This window comes from Vulpes vulpes, chromosome 7 (genome assembly GCF_048418805.1).
Source record: "Vulpes vulpes isolate BD-2025 chromosome 7, VulVul3, whole genome shotgun sequence".
Taxonomy (NCBI): Eukaryota; Metazoa; Chordata; class Mammalia; order Carnivora; family Canidae; genus Vulpes; species Vulpes vulpes.
In genome coordinates this window covers 37,581,943-37,603,754 of record NC_132786.1, presented here as the reverse complement: position 1 = coordinate 37,603,754, position 21,812 = coordinate 37,581,943, and the positions used below count along the sequence as shown (strand labels likewise).

The following is a 21,812-nucleotide window of genomic DNA, read 5'->3' as shown; positions in this document are numbered from 1 at the left end:
TCTTGATTAAGTCTCACAACAAGCCTGCAAGATTAGTATCTTTGTTACCTTTTTGAAACAGTTCTTCACTAGGATAGCACATTCTCTTGGTTCTCTTCTCTGCTTCCTGTATCTTCATTCTGAGAAATTGTTTCATTTCATCTCCCTGCTCTTTTAACACTGACATGCCTAAAACCTTATCTTTGGACCTGTTCTCTTTCCTATCTGCTTTTATGCCCCCTGGTCATTTCATTTCATCTAACACACAGTTTTGAATACCATCTACATGTTGACAACTCTCAAATTTATATCCACCTCTTTCAGTTGATACCAGCAATGTGTGAGTGGTCTAGTTTCTCTGTCTCCTTTAGCATTTGGTATTATCACTATTTTTTATTTTAGCCATTTTATAGAATACACACACACACACACACACATTTATTTAAAGGTAACTGTCTATTAAGCATCTTTCTACTTAGATGCCTAATAGGCGTCTCAAACTTAACCTATTCCTCTGACTGCCTTTCTGATTTTCTCTCCATCCCAGACCTGCTCTTCCCTCAGTTTCCTCCATGCTATTAAATTAATAGCAGCCCATCCTTGTAGTCCTCAGGCCAAAAATTTTCAACTCTCCTCATTTTCTCACACTCCACTCTACATTTAAATAGTGAGGAAATCTCATGAGGTCTTCAGAATATATATATATACTGAATCTAATAATTTCTCTCTCTCGATCTGTGTCACTGCCCTGCTACAAGCTACCATATCCATTCTGGTGCATTATTGAAGCAGTCTTGTCATTGGTCTTCCTGTTCTTACTCTTTCCCCCCTTTTGTTATTTCAGTACAGGATCCAGAGTGGTCCTTTTAGAATAAGTCAGATAGGTCATATTTTCTGCTAAAAGTCATCTAGCAGCAGACTATTTCACTGAAATAACGACAAAAGTCATGATAAATGTCTTGTGTGATATGGTCTTCCATTTTGTCTTTGACTCCATTCTCTACTACTTGTCTTCTCATTCACTGTCTTCTCATTCACTCTAGCCACATCATTCTTGTTGATATTCTTCAAAATTGAGCATGCTCCTACAGTAGGGCTTTGTTCCTGCTCTTCTCTTTCCCCGAGAGAGATTTACTTATTTATTTATTTAAAGATTTATTTATTTATTTATTTGAGGGAGTGTATGAGAGAGAGCCCATGTGCAAGCAAGGGGAGGGGCAGAGGAAGAGGATCTTCAAGCAGACTTCCTGTTGAGTACAGAGCCTGACTCGGGGCTTAATCTCAGGACCCATGAGATCATGACCTGAGCTGAAACCAAGAGTTCAACACTTAATCGACTGAGCCACCCAGACGCCCCTCCGTGAATACTTTTCACATGGAGTGATCCCTTTTCTCTGGTCTTTGCTGAAATACTCATTTTTCATTTAGGCCTCCTGGGCCACCATATTGAAAATTTCAAGTTAATTTCCCCCTCTAACATTCAACATTCCTCATATTCCTTTGCTGTTTTTTTATAGCACTTATAACTGTTAAACTTACTGTATTTTTTGTCTGTTGTCTGTGGGTCCCCACCAGGATATTCTCTGTGAGGGACAGACTTTTGATGGTTTTGTTCATATAATCTAGAACAGGACCAGGCACATAGTGGGTGTTCCATAAATACTTGGGTAAATGAATAAATGAATTCCAATGAGAAAGCCAAGAATCAGAGAAGTCACTTTCCCACACAGGGTGGTGGAGTTGGGCTGTAGCTTCACAGTGGGACACTGTGCTGGTTTCTCAGACAAGTGATGTGAAAGAAGTATAAAACATAGTTTCTGCCCTGAAGTAGTTCATAATGCAATAAAGGAGTTTAGATCCATACCTATAAAAGTAGAAGCAATAGTATCAAACAATAAATGATATGTGGAATAGTATAAATAATATAGAAAGGTTAACAGTGTTAATAGTACACATAATAGAAAAGATACTTGTATGATGAAAGCCAGTAGGCTCAGTGTGCCTTGAGGACTGCTTTCCATTGATTTAGAATGGTTTTATTATTTTATTTATTTTTTTATTTTTTTAAAGATTTTATTTATTTATTCATGAGAAACACACTCACACACACACACACACACACACACACAGAGAGAGAGAGAGAGAGAGAGAGAGAGAGAGGCAGAGACACAGGCAGAGGGAGAAGCAGGCTCCATGCGGGGAGCCCGACGTGGGACTCGATCCCGAGTCCCCGGGATCACACCCTGGGCTGAAGGTGGCGCTAAACCGCTGAGCCACCCAGGCTGCCCTTTAGAATGGTTTTAAAGTAAGCTTTTGGAAAAAGGAACATTGCTCTCTGTAATCCTTTCTGAGACCTTTGAGTCTATAAGGATTGTGTTAGAGGAGTTCTAAATATTTTATGTAGTTCTTAAACACTTTTCAGTGGTGAATTAAATCTTTTATTATGTATGGCTGTGGACTCTACTGGATCATTTTTATTTCTTGTGATGACTCAGTATGGCACAGGGTGTTTGTCAAATAATGGCTGACAAAACCTTTTTTTCCCCTAGTGTCCCCTCGTGTTTTCATGAATCCTGTTGATTAGCTAAGTGGTGAGAAATGCCACCTGGTGGTTGTAGGACTCTCATTTTCCTCACTGTTTGTGCTTTTTTTCCTCTTTCCAGTTGTAATTACACTGGGACAACTGTTGTAGTTTTCACACCATAGGATTTAGTATTTAGTTTAAATATAGCAAAGAAATCACTAAACCACTTGGCGTTTGGAGAGAATCAGACTTAGAGCAGCCAGGCAGAGAGGTCTACATCATTCTTAAAATTCTGTAAGATTCAAATAAAAGGTACTGTGATATCCATGAGACATGTTGATTCTTTCCATTCTTTCTTCCCTAGCCCTTCCCAAAGAAATCACATAGACAAGCACTTGAAATGAGTGAATGAATGAAGCATGATATTAGATAGTATAAAGTTAGAATTAGCAACATGACCCAAATTTAGAAGCAGGAGGAACAGTTATAATTCTCTGAATGTGTAGGTGCTGCACCATTGAAGTCTATGATTAAATCATTCCTAAATTTATAGTCACAAGATTACTTAATAGTTTTTGCTTAACAAAACTTGGTATTTATTTTCAAAGAAACCAAATTTTCCAACTTTAAGAGTTTCATGAATTAAGAACATGATGTAACTAGGTGATACTATGGTTTATTGTCCAAATCAGTTTGCTTTTGAATGTTAGAGATTGCAAGCTATCAATATTTAGGTCGTGATGATAGCATAAACTGGGAGTATCCCTGGAAACCAGGATGTGTGATCACCTTTTTCATAACCAGCCTGTATATTATATCCAGGCTTCACTCTAGTTTATAAGTTTTGTATCATAAGGCAGCACAAACTTCTAAAAGATTCTGTTCAATTCTGAAGTGAAAATAAAGACCCATTATTTCATATGTCCCATTACTTTATTCTGTTTTCTAGTTGTGGAAGCAGCATTCTTAACTACAAATGGTGGCAAAAAATTATATTTATGGTGATTTTTCATCATTTTCAGGTCACTGGCATAGGGAGTTTCTAGTGGCGAAGTGGGAATTTTTAAGTTAGAAGAGAGTCTGATATTGTATAGTCCTCTCCATCTCATATTTTACTGAAAAGAACCGAGGCCAAGAGCAATTCTTACCAAAGTCAGTGGCAAATCTGGGAGTAGGGCCCATGGCTCTGGAATTCTCGTATAGAATTGTTGTAATAACAACAATAATAGTTGAAATTGATTTTTAAAGATTTTATTTATTTATTTGAGAGAGAGATAGACTGTGAATGTGGAGGGGCAGAGGAAGAAAGAATCTGAAGTTGAAGTAGATTCCTCCCTGCATGTGGAGCTGGATAAGGGGCTCAATCTCACAACTCTGAGATCACCACCTGAGCTGAAACCAAGAGTCCCACGCTAAACTAACTGAGCCACCCAGGTACCCCAGTAGTTGAAACTTTTTGAGTGTTTACTGTGTACCATGCATCATGTTCAGCGCATTACATATTCTAACGTCATTGCTCTTCACAACGACTTTACAAGAGACTGCTGTTATCATCCTCATTTTATAGATGAACAAACCAAAGTTTAGTGAGTGAAAGAACCAGCTCAAAATCTCACACCTAGTTATAAACAAAAGCAGGATTTGAACTCAGGCATCTGACTTTAAGCCAGTTACTCTTCACTATCATGTTGCTATTTTGCTTGGTTTTTCTATTAGTTTTATGCTTATTTTATTTTCACAAATGCATTGCCCATCTACTCATATTATATTGCTTAGAAAAACAAACCAAACTAAACCCTTTTTTTTCTTTATATCCTGAAAACTTTTCTGCCTGTGCAGTTAAACAGCAAGGATGTTATTAGTGCATTTGTAAACTGTTTGAGTAAAGCACTTAAATTAATGACAGTACTTTTTTGTTGTGAAAATGTGCATGTCCTAAGAGCTTCTAATGTTTAAACTTTCCATGTATGTATTTATATACACACACACACACATACATATATAAGCTTGATTAGAGTAACTAACTTCTCTATAAACTGGCCTATTTATCTGTAAGTTGTTGGGTAGGCACTCTTCAAATTCAGAGGACAGTCTAATTATGAGCCAGAAATCAATGAAGTTAATTTGGGAGTTTTATTTTTAAATAATTAACTTTAAAATTTAAAATAAATTTGATTAAAATATTTAAATAATTTAAATAATTTCACAGAATTTAAGGATAGAGAATGTAAAAATGCCAGTTACCTGATTGCATTGGTTCTGGTACCCTTGTTTTCCATTTAAAAAAGCTACTTCAGGGATCCCTGGGTGGCGCAGTGGTTTATAGCGCCTGCCTTTGGCTCAGGGCGTGATCCTGGAGACCCGGGATCGAATCCCACCTCGGGCTCCCGGTGCATGGAGCCTGCTTCTGTCTCTGCCTCTGTGTGTGTGTGTGTGTGTGACTATCGTAAATAAATAAAAATTTAAAGAAAAAAAAAAAGCTACTTCAAACTTAATTTTTTTTACATGAGCTTTGAGATAATTTTTAATTCAGTAAAGTTGTATTGATTGTAAAAGTAGTTTATAGTGTTAGTAAATCGTACCTTGTTTTTCAAATTCTGTAATTGCTTTTTTACAGTTGTACTTAAAGCTTCACTTATATGGAAAGATAATTGCTTGAACTGAATTGTGAGATAGGTGCAGGGCATCTGAAGAGCTATTTTTTTTTTTTTTGAAGAGCTATTTTAAGAGGATATCACTTACTTTATTTGTGATAGACCACAAAAAGTATTTTAAGAAAGTTGATTCTTGGATATAGAACAGTTGATGATTTAGGAACAACTGTTTAGTCCTTTTTTACTGAATGTAAAATAATAGTGTAATTGATTATAACTCCCTGTGATAATAGGAACAAAAATGATGAATCTAGTTTCGTCAGAGGTACATTGTTATCCTAGTTTAAAATTTCTGAAAGATTATGTATTCATGTTTTTCCTAGTAACTGCTGTGTCTCCTGTTTTGTCTGCTAATCCGGTTAAGAAGTCTTTGCTAGACTGAAAATAGAACATGACTTGGTTGCTCAAGGAATCAGTTAATAATGGATGTTTTGTGTTATGCACTCTTCTTATATATAGTATGCCACAATTAACTTAGTAAACTCGAGAGAGGTTATCCAGGTAGAGATTTGCTTCTAGATCTGAGAAGCCATAGACCAATATCTTTAGTATAGAAACCCCCCAAAAAGGATTTATTGCTTTGTATTGTTAGATTTTCAGTGAATGAAAGGGTTTGTAATTTGTGAATTTTAGATTAATAAAAAAATAAGGTATAACATATCCCTCATTTATATCAGTTCTATTACAAATGTAATAAATGTTAAAAATAAAAAATAGTAAATGGAGAGTTAGATAGCAAATTAGTAGGTAGATTGTATTTAATCTTACAGTGTTTTATTTGAACACTTTCTGATTTTTACAAAGTAAATGTATTCTGGGGTGACTGGGTGCCTTAGTCAGTTAAGTGTCCAACTCTTGATTTCTGCTTAGGTTATGATCTCAGGGGCGTGAGATTGAGCCCCACCTTGGGTCTGCACTGGGTGTGGAACCTGTTTGAAGTTCTCGCTCTTTCTCCCTCTCCCTCTGTCCCCTCCTCCCACTGTGGGCTCATTTGTGCTCTTTCTTAAAAAAAAAAAAAAAAAAAAAAAGTGAATGTATTCCAAAAGCGGAGAAGGAAGTTTTCTTTCTCTACTTTGAAAAAGAGTAATTTTAAAGTTGCATTTTTAACATCGTTCCTCACGTAATTGTTGTCCAGTCTGTTTGTAAGAAGGCAGTAGGAATGTTAGGAGTTAATGAGCTCTCCTTTCTTAAAAATCAATTTTATTTCATTCAGGTTCCAATTGTTGCACTTACTGCTACTGCAAGTTCTTCAATCCGGGAAGACATTGTACACTGCTTAAACCTGAAGAATCCTCAGATTACCTGTACTGGTTTTGATCGACCAAACTTGTATTTAGAAGTTAGGCGAAAAACAGGAAGCATCCTGCAGGATCTTGACCAATTTCTTGTCCAAAAGACAAGGTGAAGATTTCATGGTTGATAAAAATTTTGGTTAACTATTTACTTCTTTTTTAAAAACTTGTTTATTTATTTACTGTTTCTTTGTAATGCGTATTTAACATTTCACATTCGATTTAGATTTGGTTCAAGTCAAGCGTGATGTTATATAATCAAGATAATGCCTGGGAAAATAGCCTACCTGAAGGCACAAACTAGGTCTGGTATTTTTGCATTTCATATTGTTGCTTGAACATGTCATATGCTCCTTTTTTTTTTTTTTTTAATAAGCTTTATGCCCAACATAGGGCTTGAACTCCTCATGACCCTGTGATCAGGAGTGCATGCTCTACCTACCGAGCCAGCCAGGCACCCCTGCCTCTTAATAATTGGCAAGTATTGGCAAGTATAAACAAGGGAAACGATGGATGGAGTCTTTTATCTGAAATCTAATTCATTAATTATATGACTAGTTGAGTATTAGGGAAATTTTAAGAGTTATCTTAATAATAAATACTTTGGAGCCCTTGTTCTATGCCAAGGACTATCCTAGGTGCTTTATATAAGTGATAATAGTAATTCTTACAACTGCTCAGTAAGGTAGGTACTATTTTCATTTTACCAATGAAGAAACTGTCACTAGTACTTTTTCCTGTTTCTTTTATTTGAAAGCATTTTATTTGTATGCTAAGAAGCTTTCCTATGCCTTATTTCCCTGATCTGTCTCCTTGGTGAAAAGCATATACCTGTCATATAATGAAATGTGTTTTTAAGTCAGAATACATGAAAATAATGTTTGACCCCCCTAGCACAAACACAAAACAAATCTAGACAAGTAGAGTTTAAATAACATCAATAGTATTTTCCTTAACATTCTTGGGGTCCTTTAGGATGAATTTGAATGTAGGATTTGCTATTGGCTTGATTATACTGTATTTAGATTAAAACAAGAAAGTAATGGGGGCGCCTGGCTGACTCTGACTGGAGCATGTGACTCTTGATCTTGGGGTTGAGTTTGAGCCCCACATTGGGTATAGAAATTACTTAAAAATAAAATCTTATTATTTTTTAAAATAAAACAAGAAAGTAATGGATATATTGAGTATTCATGTTGCTCTAGTGATCTCTCCAAAGTGAGTACTCATTGTACTTCATTTCCCTTGTGTCCTAGAGGGAAAATGTTCTCTTGAATAAGGCTGTTTATCTTAAGCTAGTCTTTTAACAGTGAGATCATTATCTACTCTCCTATTCTTTGATCCTTTTCTCTCCATATTATTTTCAATCTATGTGGCCTTCCCCTAATAACCTTCTCCTTTTTTACCTGTTTAACCTTTGTGTGTGTGTATGACATTGTAACATTTTATCTTTTCTGACTTATTGTCCTTTTAGGCTATCTTTTGTAATTGTTTTTAAATGTTTTCTTCTCATCATCTTTCATGTTAATTCTACCAGTGGAGGTCTCTTAGCCTCAACTATTATGGTCTTCCTTAACAGACCGGCCTACTCCTTAGTGCTCCTCCTTGCATTCTATATGCAGTTTTCAGATTCATCATCTAAAAACACATCCCTGAATCTATCTTGGTATTCCTCTCTGGTGCCTCCCTCTTTCCTGGAGACTAACAGCCGACTGCTTACCTTAACATCCAAGACCATCCAAGGTTTTTATATTTAGTGACAATGGTTTTTCTGAGAGCAAAGCAAGAAAGATTTTGCACCCGTTTTCAATCCTCCAAAAAGGGTTATGGTAGCAGCTAACCACTGAGAGTCAGAATGCTTCTTGTAGACCTTAGGCAAATAGAAATTTTCCTCTTAATAAGCAATAATTAGATGGAGGGTAATTAAGACTTCAGTGTTGCCTTTTATATATTTTCCCTCCCTTTATTTAATTCTACCATTTTTTTCTATTCATTGAGCTAACATGTTTGTTAAATTCTGACTTTATTTTCTATATTCATGATACTTTGAATGGAAAGCCTCTCTCACCTATCTAATTTAGTGGTTAGATGAAGATAGATTTCTTTCACTTCAGAAATTGATATGAAGAAATAACAATGTTTAATAAAGCACTTGGCGAAGTAATGAATGCTTTTGTAATAGAGATTTTTATTCCTTTGCATTTTCTGCTCTATAAATTCAGATATTTGTGTATTTTCTTATTTTTTAATGTAAAAAGTGATACAGAGTCGTAGTGTCAATTTGAAAACTACAGATGCATGTAAATTGAAGATTACTTAGACCTTCTGATTCTATTCCTCATTTATCATCACTGTTGATGTTTTGGCATTGAGCTTTACACCCTTCTTTTCTCTACCTGTACCATGCAGATATGCACTTCCAATTTTTGTTGTTAACTTTATACAGAAATAGTTACAAAATATATCCATATCTTTAGGTAATATTTTCCTTTGATTTAAAGTGTCTTTGCTAAGATATATGTTAAAAACTCTATTATAGATACATATCTATTTCTCTCTTTAGTTCTGTCAATTTTTGTTTCATGTGTGTTAAAGCTCTATTAATTGGTACATACACATTTGGGATTTTTATATCTTCAATAAATTGATGCTGTTATCATTATTAGGAAAAAGCGTTTTTCTTTCTCCATAATATGTTTTTTAAAATTAGGGCCCTAATATGTAGGATATTACAATGTTTACATTTTGGTGAACAAATTTTTCTTCTTTAAGAAATGTTTTTTAAATGCTGATAGTTTTGTGAGGGGCATCTATGGGGCTCAGTGGATTTAAGCTCTAACTCTTGGTTTTGGCTTGGGTCATGCTGTTATGGGCTGTGGGGTACAGACTTCTGTTACCCTCCAGGCTCAGCACGGAGTCTGCTTGAGAGTCTCTCCCTCTGCTTCTCCCCCTACTCATGCTCTCTCTCTTTTTCTCTACTTCTCTCTCAAATAAATAAATAAATCTTTAAAAAATAAATGATTTGTTCGTTAAAAAATATTTTTTCTCACTAACTTATCTGCTGGGACATTTTGTTATGGAAGCCCATTTGGCCACTATCAAAAGTTGCTTTGAGTAGATTATTCAGTAAAAACTTGGAGTCAGGGACACCTGGCTGTCTCAGTGGTTAACGTGTCTGCCTTTGGCTCAGGGCATGATCTTAGAGTCTTGGGATCGAGTCTTGTGTTGGGCTCCCTGCGTGGAGCCTGCTTCTCCCTCTGCCTGTGTCTCTGCCTCTCTCTCTGTCTCTCTCATGAATAGATAAATAAAATCTTCAAAAAAAACCTTGGAGTCAAATTACTGCCTGTCTTTCCCTATTTAAGTTTTCAATGACTTTTACCATAGCCCTTCTTAAAGGTTTTAAATACAATGATTTTTTATTGTTTGATTAGTATTTCATAGTATGAATGTACATAATGATGAACATTTTGATTATTTTTTGCCATTATAGTTCATGTGAATATTTGTGTATATGTGTCTTTTGGCAGATATGAAAGTATATTTGTTAAATAAATTCCTAAAGTTGAGGTTGTATCAGAATATATGCATTAAAAATTAAACAGTTTTTCCTAATCAGAAATAATACATTTTTATATTAAGTCAGCATAAATGAATACATTTATGGAAATGACTATATGAAAGAGAATAAGACTGTTCTCCTATGTAAATATTCATTTATCTAATGTAAATGAAGACTAATTTTTCATCTAGTGCTTTGCATTTCTAAAAGTATGGGGATTGAATTTCCAGTAACTTGCAAGTTTTTATCAAGACTTCTGCTTAAATAAATAAACTTGTCTCTGGTTTTAACTTTAATTTGAACAAAAAGTGAGTCTAAGGTGTTTGGGATTTAATGTAACTTATTTCCACATTTGACTTTCCACATTTTTATGTAGTTAAATAGATCACTGTTTTCTTTACGCTTTCTCTTTTTAGTATTTTACTAAAAGGAAAATTAATTAAAATTTAAAAAATTAAAATTAAAATTTTAAAAAGACAGGGGAAATTAAGATAAAACTCAAACTGGTTTTGAAAACTCAAACTGAAGCCTATATATTTATATGTTTGTTCTTTTTTGAGTTTTTTGTGTTTGTTTTTAGTTCCATCTGGGAATTTGAAGGTCCAACTATCATCTATTGTCCTTCCCGAAAAATGACAGAACAAGTTACAGCTGAACTTAGGAAACTGAAGTTAGCCTGTGGAGCATACCATGCAGGCTTGGATATTAAATCAAGGAGAGAAATTCATCATAGGTTCATGAGAGATGAAATTCAGGTGTGAAGATCCATCATTATTACTCTCTATTTCCCATGGAAACAGATCTTTCTCTAATATTTATTTGCCATATCTTTATTGACAACCTTGTTTGTGTTGAGTAGAAAGAAGTTTCTCTCAGAAAGGGAATTAATGTATAATGTGGATGACAGATATGTGAACAAACTATTGCAAACTAGTATAACTAGCAGCCTACCCATAGTGCTTAGATACATAGAGGAAGGAATGCTAGCTGTTAAGGTAGGTTGTGTTATGGTGATGGTCCATCCAGGAAAAAGCAATTTGAGTGTAGAGTCTGAATAAGTGAATGGAAGTTTGTCCAGTATGCGAGGTCAGTAGATGATGAGGGAAAAGGAATTGGTTATGGAATCCCAGGAAAAGGGACTATCATGTGCAAAGACACTGTGGTATGAGAGTGCACACTGGGTTCAGGAAATTGGGAAAAGTTTGGAATGGTTGGAGAGAGAGTGTGGAGTAGGAATGGTACAAAGTATAGGTGAAAAGGCAGGGAGGAACTGTTAGAGACTCACAGGAAAAAAGTTAGATGGATTGGTTGGCCAGGTTATGGAGGAGGGCCTTAAAACTTGCAAAGAGGCAGGCTGGGATTGATATGATGTACCTGTAGTTTTTTAGACTACTTTAGCCTTTGAATTTTTTAATTTAAATTTTCAATAAATTTTTAATTCATTTTTACTTAACAGGTAAAACATATTAGAGTAATTCTTGTTGAAGTTGACATAAGAGAGAAAGAGATCCAAGAGCCTTCCAGTCTCCCAAGACAGTCGCTAAGGATATCCTATAATCCTCAGAGCTCCATAGAATAGAGTTTGAAAACCATCATGACAGTTTACTCTGTGATTTTTGAGCAAGATCACAGTATTACAGACAGATTAGTAGTTCTAATAAGCAGGGTTGATTTGAAGAAGAAATACTGAAGAAAGAAAGGGTATCGGTGAAGTCACTGTGAAGTGCTCCAGCTGAGATTCCTGTAATGATTGGAATCATGTAATAATTCCAATCTGAAGTGATTGGAATCCTTGTTTAGTGGGTGTCATGCAGAATATTTAGGAGGTCTTAAATTCAAACCACGTTGGTAGGTTTAAATTAACAGCTTCACACTGTCAACATCCAATCTAAAGTGTGTTACCGTAAGCCTGTGGACCTGCTTTCCTCTTAAGTTGAGATGAATGCAACTTCTGCTTTGCATTTTCTGCTCAGTAGGTCTTCCATTTCCTTTTTGTCTCTCTGTGGTTGTTAACCGCCCTCAAACCACCATTGTGTAAACAATCTACCTCAAGTATGGTTCGTATGTACTGTCTATAAATTTTACTATACCCTGTCATGCTGTAACACGTACTTGCCTGAGAGCATCTATTATTTTTCTTCCTTTTCATTTCTTTTCAAAGATAGGAACAGCTATCACAACTGCTTAGAATAGAGTTACTTAAATTCTTAAATGTTTATACTTCTATTATCTCAACAGTTTGAAAATTATCCGATAAAATTTATTGGCTCCTGCTTACTGAATCTTAACTGATGTTTGAACCATTAACTAATCAATGATTTTTTTCATCTTGATTTATTATTAATTATTCATTTAGGTAGAAACATGTCTTACAGATATGAGAGATTGCAGACTTTATCTATTATGTTATGATGGGAGACTTTGTCAGATGCACCTGGCTTTACTATCCATAACCAGCTTCAGTGAAACATAAATGCTTTGAAATATGGCTTTAAAAACCTCACAAGTTGGGATGCCTGGGTGGCTCAGTGGTTGGGCTCCTGCCTCCAGCTCAGGTTGTGATCCCGGGATCTGGGATCGAGCCCTGCATCAGGCTCCCTGTGAGGAGCCTGTTTCTCTATCTACCTGTGTTTCTGCCTCTCTCTCAGTCTGTGTCTCTTATGAATAAATAAATAAATCTTAAAAAAAAAAAACCCTCACAAGTGATCACTAATTATACTTAACATCTAGAAAGGTATATATGTATGTGCCACTGTATTTTCCTTTTCTGTGGCAGGATGTCAAAAAGTTTTATCCACATTATGAAAATTAATTAATATTGATGCTGTCACCCTAGTGACATTAGTAGTTCTATTGAGTCTGACAACTGGCCCAAGGTACTCCTTCTTTGCTATCATAATAAATAATTGAGAAGCTTCACATTTGCATCAAGAGTTCTCAAATAATGATAAAAATAACATTTCCTCATCTATATAGAATAGTCTGGTGATCTTGGAATTGATTACTTGCCATTGAATATTTGTTGAGTGCCTAGTGAATGCATATATGTTCAGAATTCTAGATGTTCACTCTTTTATCTTTCTGAAGTTGATTTATTCTTTGGTGTAGCCCTAAAGGTAGAGTTCACCTCCTCAGCTCACCTATCTAATCTTAATGTCTTCAATTGACCATGTTTACATTCTTAGTATTTTCTATTTTGTAATTTTAGAAAAAGATTTTTTTTGTATTATTCTTAATCAAAGCTAACCATATTCAGATGTAGATTTACATTTTTAGTCTGTGACCATTCATTCTTTTAGTCCTGATTTTTAGTTTCATGTTCTTTTATATTTTATTAGCTTAAGGTCTTGAATTCCTTTTCTTTCTGAGGTGAGGTTATGAATAAATTATTTGATAAAATATTTTTACCTGAGTGTTTATAATGATATTTTGAACATTATGTCTGTGGAGTAGGGTGATGTCATCTAAAAACAGTATCATAAAGAGGCCCCTGGCTGGCTTAGTTTGTAGAGCATATGACTCTTGATCTCAGGGTTGTGGGTTTGAACCCTATGTTGGATATAAAGATTACTTAATATTAAAATCTTAAGGGAAAAAAAAACAGGCTAGTATCATATGATGAAAATTAGATCTTCCAAGTTCTCACCACACACGCACATGCACATACACACACACTTGTAAATGGTAACTATGGGAGGTCATGGATGTGGTTAAGTAACTTTATTTTGGTAATCACTTCACAGTGTATACATATATCAAATTATCACATTATGCATCTTAAACTTACACAAGGTTATATGTCAATTATATCCCAGGAAAGCTGGAAGAAAATTGAATCAAATACATTTTTAAAAACCTTAAAATTATCATGTTGCTTATTCACTCTCAAGTATAGCAAAATGGCCTAGTTTTATTTACCCAAAGTTTTTTTTTTTTTTAAGATTTTATTTATTTGAGAGCATGATAGAGAAAGAGCACACACGTGCCCACAAACAGGGAACTGTAGACAGAGGGAAGAGGGAGAAGTAGGCCTCCTGCTGAGCAGAGAGCCTGAGGTGGGGCTGGATCCCAGGACCCTGGGATTGTGACCTGAGCTGAAAGTAGATGCTTAACTGACTGAGGCACCTAGGCGCCCCTTAAGATTTTTAAGTAATCTCTACACCCAGAGTCAGGCTTGAAGTCACTAACCCACGATCAAGAGTCCTATGCACGCACTATGCACTGACTGAGTCCTATGCACCACTATGCACTGACTGAGCCAGCCAGGCACCCCTCAAAGCTTTTTCTTTTTTTTTCTTTTTTTTTTCAAAGCTTTTTCTTAATAAATTTCTATTTTGATGGTTTTTTTCTCTCAACCTTTCTTCTACTTCCTTTTATCTGTTCAGCATTTTCTTTTTTTTTCTCTCCCTCCTTCTCTTTCTTCTTTCTATTCTTGATCCATCTTTTTTTTTTTTTTTTTAAGATTTTATTTATTTATTCATGGAGACACACAGAGAGAGGTGGAGACAGAAGTAGAGGAGAAGACGGCTCCCTGCAAGGAGCCTGATGTGGGACTTGATCCCAGGACCCTAGGATCACAACCTGAGACAAAGGCAGATGCTCAACCACTGAGCCACCTAGATGCCCCTCTTGGTCCATCTTAATACATTTTCTTAATAGCACTTTAATTTTTATTGGTTTTTACACAGAGTTTAAAGAACCAGCTACAGGGACATCTGGGTGGCTCAGCAGTTGAGTGCCTGTCTTTGGCTCAGTACGTGATCCCCTGGTCCTGGATCGAGTCTGACATCAGGCTCCCTGCATGGGGCCTGGTCCTCCCTCTGCCTGTGTCTCTGCCTCTCCATCTGTGTCTCTCATGAATAAATAAATAAAATCAAAAAAAAAAAAAAAAAAAAAAAAGAACCAGCTATAGTGCTTTTCAATGAGAATATCAGCCTCTCCTTCTCCACTTCTGTTTCCTATTTTCATCTCTTTTATTCTTTTGGTGTTTACCACTAGATTTTGCAATGATTTGCTTTTGGTGTTACAACTTGGTTTTTTATTTATTATATTTAGGCATTGTCTGTTGACTTCCCACTATGAGGAGTGAAAGTTTAGCTCCCTTTCACACCCCTTCCTGCCCTTCTGCTCTCTTAATGTGTTTCTAACCCCCTTTCCTCCCAACATTAACATAATTTGGTTGGATCAATATATATTTCAAATATTACATATTTACATAATTATCTGTAAATGTATTTTATCTCTAAGCCATATACTGGCATATAGTATTTTATTGCATATCTTCTTTTATTGTAATAGTTGAAAATTTTGTTTAGTTTTTTTGTATGTTCTTATCACTAAACTCTTCCCTAAAATTTCTCCCGATCATGTAAATCTCATTTCAGTATGCTCATATATATTAGATATCTACCATTTTTATCCTTTTAAAGATTCAGAGATAAATTCATGTTTAATTTTATCATCTATAATGAGAAGTTTCCTTCCTTCTTGGAATAATGCTAGAAAATATTAAGATCCTGGGCAATCAGTTAAGTACTCTTGAAACTTCACCATAACACGAAGTATCTTTTTTTTTTTTTTCTTCGAAGTATCTTTTAATATAATAAGTATTTTAAGAGCCTATTTCGTATCTTGTATTCATAGGTGTTCAAAGAGATCAATTTAGTTGCTACTTTTTATAGGGAGGAAATAGAAATCCTATTTTACAAAATAGAAAACCTGTTTTGGGGTTACCAATCCCTAATTTGTAAATTGGGGAGGTAGTTTTTTCATCTGGAAGTGATTGGTTGAAATTATGCTAAATTCAGTTTCATGCCAGGGACTTCAGTTAATAAACTAATTACTCTTACCAAAAAGTAAAGAGTTAAGGTTTTGGTTCTGCTACATAATTGTCAAACTATGTTTTTATTTATTCTTAGTGTGTTGTAGCTACCATAGCTTTTGGAATGGGCATTAATAAAGCTGACATTCGCAAAGTCATTCATTATGGTGCTCCTAAGGAAATGGAATCATATTACCAGGAGATTGGGAGAGCTGGCCGTGATGGACTTCAGAGTTCTTGTCATGTACTCTGGGCTCCAGCAGACATTTGCTTAAATAGGTAAAAACATTTATTATATTCACCCTTGCACATTTCTTTCTTTCCATATAAGCTTTGAAAATATTTGAAGCAGCATGCAAAATTTCAAGTAATGTGTGTAAGTGCATTTAAAACCAAAACAAAACAGAGAACATCCAAGAAATTTGTGGTAAGTGTTGCCATCCAGAGGAGATGACCTAATTTCAGCTACACCTCATTTAGTGTTAAGAATTAACTAAATCAGGACTAGGAATGGAACATAAGTCCTATGGGTGCTTTCTAATACTGTGCATAGACAAACTTTCTTCTCCCCAGGCCCTCTCAAGTTTTGTTGTCTCCAGCCATAGTTTTCTTCAGATACCATTTATTTTGCTGTTGGTTCTTTTTTCCCATTCTACCATGGTGCTAATTTCAAGTGACTTTTACCAATCCCTATTTGACCCTCTTTACCATTTGTTTCTTTTGTTAGTTTTATGAAAGCATGCCAGCTCTCCTTGACTGTGTGTGAATAATCATGTTGCACTGAACCTATTCACTGTACTGACTGCCCTGAAAAAAATTGTGTTCAGTGTTTAAATGAAGCAAGTCTTTTATTGATACTTAAGTTCTATGAGATTTATATTGGAAAGGAAATTTTCACCTTGCAAAAAGTTTTGGGACAACGTTTAGCAACTGGTTCCTTCATCCATAGGGGAATAAAATCTCAGGAAAAAACAGATGGTAACTGATGAGGCTATTTCAGCAGTGTTTTGAGTGCCCTCTGTGTTCTAAGCATATGCTCTATGCTGGGGATACAATGATAAATAAGAACATATATGGTACCTGTTCTCAGAAGGCTTAGAGTATAATGGAAATGGCAGATCTTTTTTTTTTGTATATATTTTTTTTATTGGAGTTCGATTTGGCAACATATAGCATAACACCCAGTTCTCATCCTGTCAAGTGCCCCCCTCAACTACAGTTGATCCTTGAACAACAGGAAGGTTAGAAGTGCTGACTCCCCCGTGCAGTCGAAAATCTGTCTAACCTTTGACTCTTCTAAAACTTAACTCCCAATAACCAACTATTGGCTGGAAGTGTAATGAATAACAAATAGTAGATTAGCACTTATTTTATATGTTATATCTATTATATACCGTATTCTTACCATAAATAAGCTAGAAAAAAGAAAATGCTATTTTAAAAAATCATAAGAGAAAATACATTACAGTACTGTACTGTATTTATAAAAAAATTCACATGTAAGTGGACCAGTGCAGTTTAAACTTGTGTTGTTTAAGGGTTATAAGTGATATATATATAATTTTTAGGCCGTGGGCTAGGAAAAACTAGCGTCAACAGTTGGAAGAAACTTTTAGGTAAATTATATGGAAAGGTATTGTGGTTAGTGGTGTCAGATAATAAGAATGTTTTTGAATAAGGGGTCTTTTTTGTATTCAGACTTTCCAGAACTCACTTAACTGGATTCCCTGTTGTTGTCATCTTTGATAATTGTACAGAGGTATTTTTATCAGTCAGAAGGTTAAATAATCAAAATATTAGGTCTGGTTTGGTGAGGATCAGTATTACCATTTAGATATTATATGCAAACATTGTTTTCTTTTGAAATATCTGAAAAATATTCAACTCAGACTTCTGTTTATTCTCACAAGAATTCTTGCAAAGACGTGTATAGCTTTTGGGAGCTTGTCATCATCTTCTGATAACTGATATTCATGGAATTTCTTTAGTGTAGACTAGAGTTAACAGAGTCAGGATGAGTTTAGCAACATTAACTTTTAAAAATAAAAGGTATTTAAAAAATACCTTTAGTGCTAGCAATTTTAAATAAATTGAATGTTATGGAAAAAATCACTTATGATTGTTTGAAGGAAGAACTTAATTCTGATGTTTTATTGGTGTCTCATAATAGCCTTTAGTACAAAGGGATAATTTTAGGGGGATATGAGAAGTTCTCTGAAGAGCAAATAGGGATGAAGGTTTATATTTGTATCATGAGCCTCTTTCAATATTCTTAGTTTCTCAGATAAAATAAATAACAACCTTTTACTAGGAAAGTATAAAAATTCATGTATAGTGGAAAGATTGCCAAAAAGCATGTAGCATATAAATAAAAATGAAAAACTTTAGGGTGTATAATAATTTTTCAAAGATAGCTAAAAAATTAATACTTGGACATAAGTATAGAATTCTTTCAAAAGTGATTTTCATAAAAGTTAGAAAAATGCTTGCCTCTAATGAGGGGATTGACTGGAAAAGGACACAATAACTTTCTGGGATGATAGAAATGGATTTTTTAAAAATCTTGATAGAGGTGTAGATGCTAAAGGTTATGAAAAGTAAGCAATAATAAATTTAAAAGTAATGAAATCACTAATGCAATTTTTTATATTCTTGTGATATTTGTAATTGACAGGCACCGCCTTAGTGAGATAACCAGTGAAAAGTTTCGATTATACAAATTAAAGATGATGGCAAAGATGGAAAAATATCTTCATTCCACAAGATGTAGGCGACAGTATGTATTATTTGTTTTATATTAATTGATAACAGATCAATGAATGGTGATATTTTAAGAAAAAGTTTTGTAACATAAGTAGAAGTATGTAGAAACAGTATTTTTTTGGTGTTACATATGTGCTGAATTTTTAAGGCAACTTTCTTTGTGCCTCAGTCAACTGAAGCAAGGTAATGAGATCCCAGGTGAATCAGTGATGATTTCACTTCATTATTTTCAGCAATGATTTTAACATATATGGTTTTGTTCTTTTATTTAATTTAAAATTTTCTCTTGGGTAGACTCATCTTGTCTCATTTTGAAGACAAACAACTACGAAAGGCCTCCGTGGGTATTATGGGAACTGAACAATGCTGTGATAATTGCAGATCCAGGTAAAGATTTTTTCTTCGAAATGGAGATTCTAAAATCTTTGTTTCTCTTCCTTTTCAAATAATTTTTAAGGTTGGCTCCTTGCCCAATGTGTGGCTTGAACTCACAACCCTGAGATTAAGACCTGAGATAAGAATCAGACACTCCATTGACTGAGCCACCTAGGTGCCCCTTACATAATTTTTAATTGAGTTTTTGTTGAATGATATGTATTACAGTTTTAAGAAAACAAAATAATGAATTTATTTAGATAGAAGTCAAAGTAAACAATATTATTTTGCTTTATAAATAGATACACCAATAAAATGGTGGACCTAAATTTAAATATATCAATAATTATGTTAAATATAAATGGTCCAGGGATCCCTGGGTGGCGCAGTGGTTTGGCGCCTGCCTTTGGCCCAGGGCGCGATCCTGGAGACCCGGGATCGAATCCCACATCGGGCTCCCCGTGCATGGAGCCTGCTTCTCCCTCTGCCTGTGTCTCTGCCTCTCTCTCTCTCTCTCTGTGACTATCATAAATAAAAAAATAAATAAATAAATAAAAATAAAAAAATATATATAAATGGTCCATATCACCATTTAAAGGCAAACATTGTTAGAATTGATTTAAAAATATGACCCAACTAGGAGCGCATAGCTGGCTCAATCAGAGGAGCGTGCTACTCTTGATCTTGGAGTTACGTGTTTGAGCCCATGTTGGATATAGAGATTACTTAAAAATAAATAAATAAGTAAACTTTAAAAAGAAATGACCCAACTATATGCTATCTGTAAGAAATCCACAAGTATAATCATATAGGTAGATAAAAATTAAAGGATCAGAATGCCTGGGTGGCTCAGTGGTTGAGCATCTGCCTTTGGCTCAGGCCGTGATCCCCGGATCTGGGGATGGAGTCCCGCATCAGGCTCCCCAGAGGGAGCCTGCTTGTCCCTCTGCCTATGTCTCTGCCTCTTTCTTTTTATGTCTCTCATGAATAAGTAAAATCTTAAAAATGAATAAATAAAAATAAAATAAAGGGATAACAACTGTACACCATGAAAACACTAACACTAGCTGGAGTTATTATTTTAATATCAGACAGTGGAGACTTTGGAGAAAGAATATTACCAAGGATAAGGAAAGACATTACATGATGATAGAAGGGTCAGTTTACCAATTAATCATAGTTCTCCACAGACAAACACACACACACGCATGCACGCACACAGATTGATTTTAAGGAATTGGCTGCTGGCAGTTGTGCATATTGTCAAATCTAAAATAAGTAGGGCAAACTGGCAGGCTAGAGAGTCCGGCAGGATTTCTGTGTTCCTAGTCTTGAGTCACAATTCCTTGTTCTCAGTCTTTGCTCTTTAAAGCCTTCATTTGATTGGACAAGACTCATATTATCAAGGGTGGTCTCCTTTACTTAAAGTAAACTGACTGGAAGTGTTAATCTCATCTACAAAATACCTTTATAACAACATCTGGATCAGTGTTTGACCAAACAACTGAGCATCATAGCCTAGCCAAGTTGACACAAAGTTAACCATCATATCCAAGAACACATAATCCTAAGTGTGTATACACTTAACAAAAGAACTGACAGAATTAACAGGAGAAATACAGAAATCCATAATTACAGTTGGCGACTTCAACATCTTCTCTCAGTAATTAATAGAACTAGTAGATGGAAAATCAGTAAGAAGATAGAAATGAACAGGACTGTCAATAAACTAGATCATATTAACTTTTTTGGAACATTCAACCTAACAACAGTGGAATAAACATTCTTCCCAGGTGCAAATGGAATGTTCACAAACATAGATTATATTCTGGGTCATAAAACAAACCGTAATATATTTAAAAAATTTTGTTCATACAGAGTGTGTTTTCTAACTATGATAGAATTAAACTAGAAACCAGTAACATAAAGATAGCAAAGTCTCCAAACACTTGAAGATTAAATAGCACACTACTAAGTACCCATGAGTCAAAGAGGAGGTCTCAAAGTCAACTGGAAAATATTTTGAACCAAATTAAATAAAAATACAAAATGTATGGGATGCAGCTAAAGCAACAATGAGAGGAAAATGTAGAGCATCAAATACTTTAAATAGAAGAAAAGTTTCAAAGCTGTAATTAAGCTTCCAAAGTAAACTAAAAAGAAGCAGAGGAAGGAAATAATAAAGGTAAGAGCATAAATGAAATAGAAAACAGAAAAACAAAAGAGGAAACCAAAGAACTCAAAAGTTCACTCTTTTACAGGCCAATAAAATTGATAGAAACTTCTAAAAAGAAAAAAAAGAGACCGAGATTACCCATCCTGGGAATGAAAGGAATTTCACTACAAGCCCAATAGACATTAAAAGGATCATAAGGAAAACACTATGAATAGCTCAGTACACATACATTCAGTAATTTAGAGGAAGTGGACCCAATTCCTTGAGAACCTCAAACAAAATTCACCCACAATGAAGTAGATGACTCAGATAGTTGTACGACTGTTAAAGAAATTAGATCTGTTAAAAATGCCTGGAAATAAAATTCCATAGCCCACATGGCTTAAATGGCAAATTTTACCAAACATTTAAAAGAAGAAATAATAACAGTTTTACAGTATGATCCAGTTTATATGATATTCTCTCAAAAGTAAGACTCTACTATAGGGATGAAGAAAAAGGTCAGTGGTTGCCAGAGGTCAGAGGGAGGTGGAGGGTATGATTACAAAGGGCTAGCACAAAGGACTGTTCAAGGTGATGGATTTGTTATGTGTCCTGATTGTGATGGTAGTTGATTGTGTGGTTAGATGAATCTGTGCATATGAATCAACAGATGTGTTTAAATTGGTT

The 21,812-nt window shown here is 34.9% G+C and overlaps 1 protein-coding gene across 5 annotated transcripts in view; it reads left to right on the top strand.

Moving 5' to 3' along the window:
- Positions 1-21,812, top strand: part of WRN (WRN RecQ like helicase) — a 141,387-nt gene that overhangs the window by 73,874 nt on the left and 45,701 nt on the right. For all 5 annotated transcript variants that reach the window (XM_072763550.1, XM_072763552.1, XM_072763549.1 and 2 more), the window contains exons 18-22: positions 6,371-6,558; positions 10,589-10,763; positions 15,927-16,108; positions 18,504-18,605; positions 18,887-18,979. In XM_072763550.1, the coding sequence (XP_072619651.1) occupies positions 6,371-6,558; positions 10,589-10,763; positions 15,927-16,108; positions 18,504-18,605; positions 18,887-18,979 (740 nt within the window). The remainder of the gene's footprint in view (positions 1-6,370; positions 6,559-10,588; positions 10,764-15,926; positions 16,109-18,503; positions 18,606-18,886; positions 18,980-21,812) is intronic.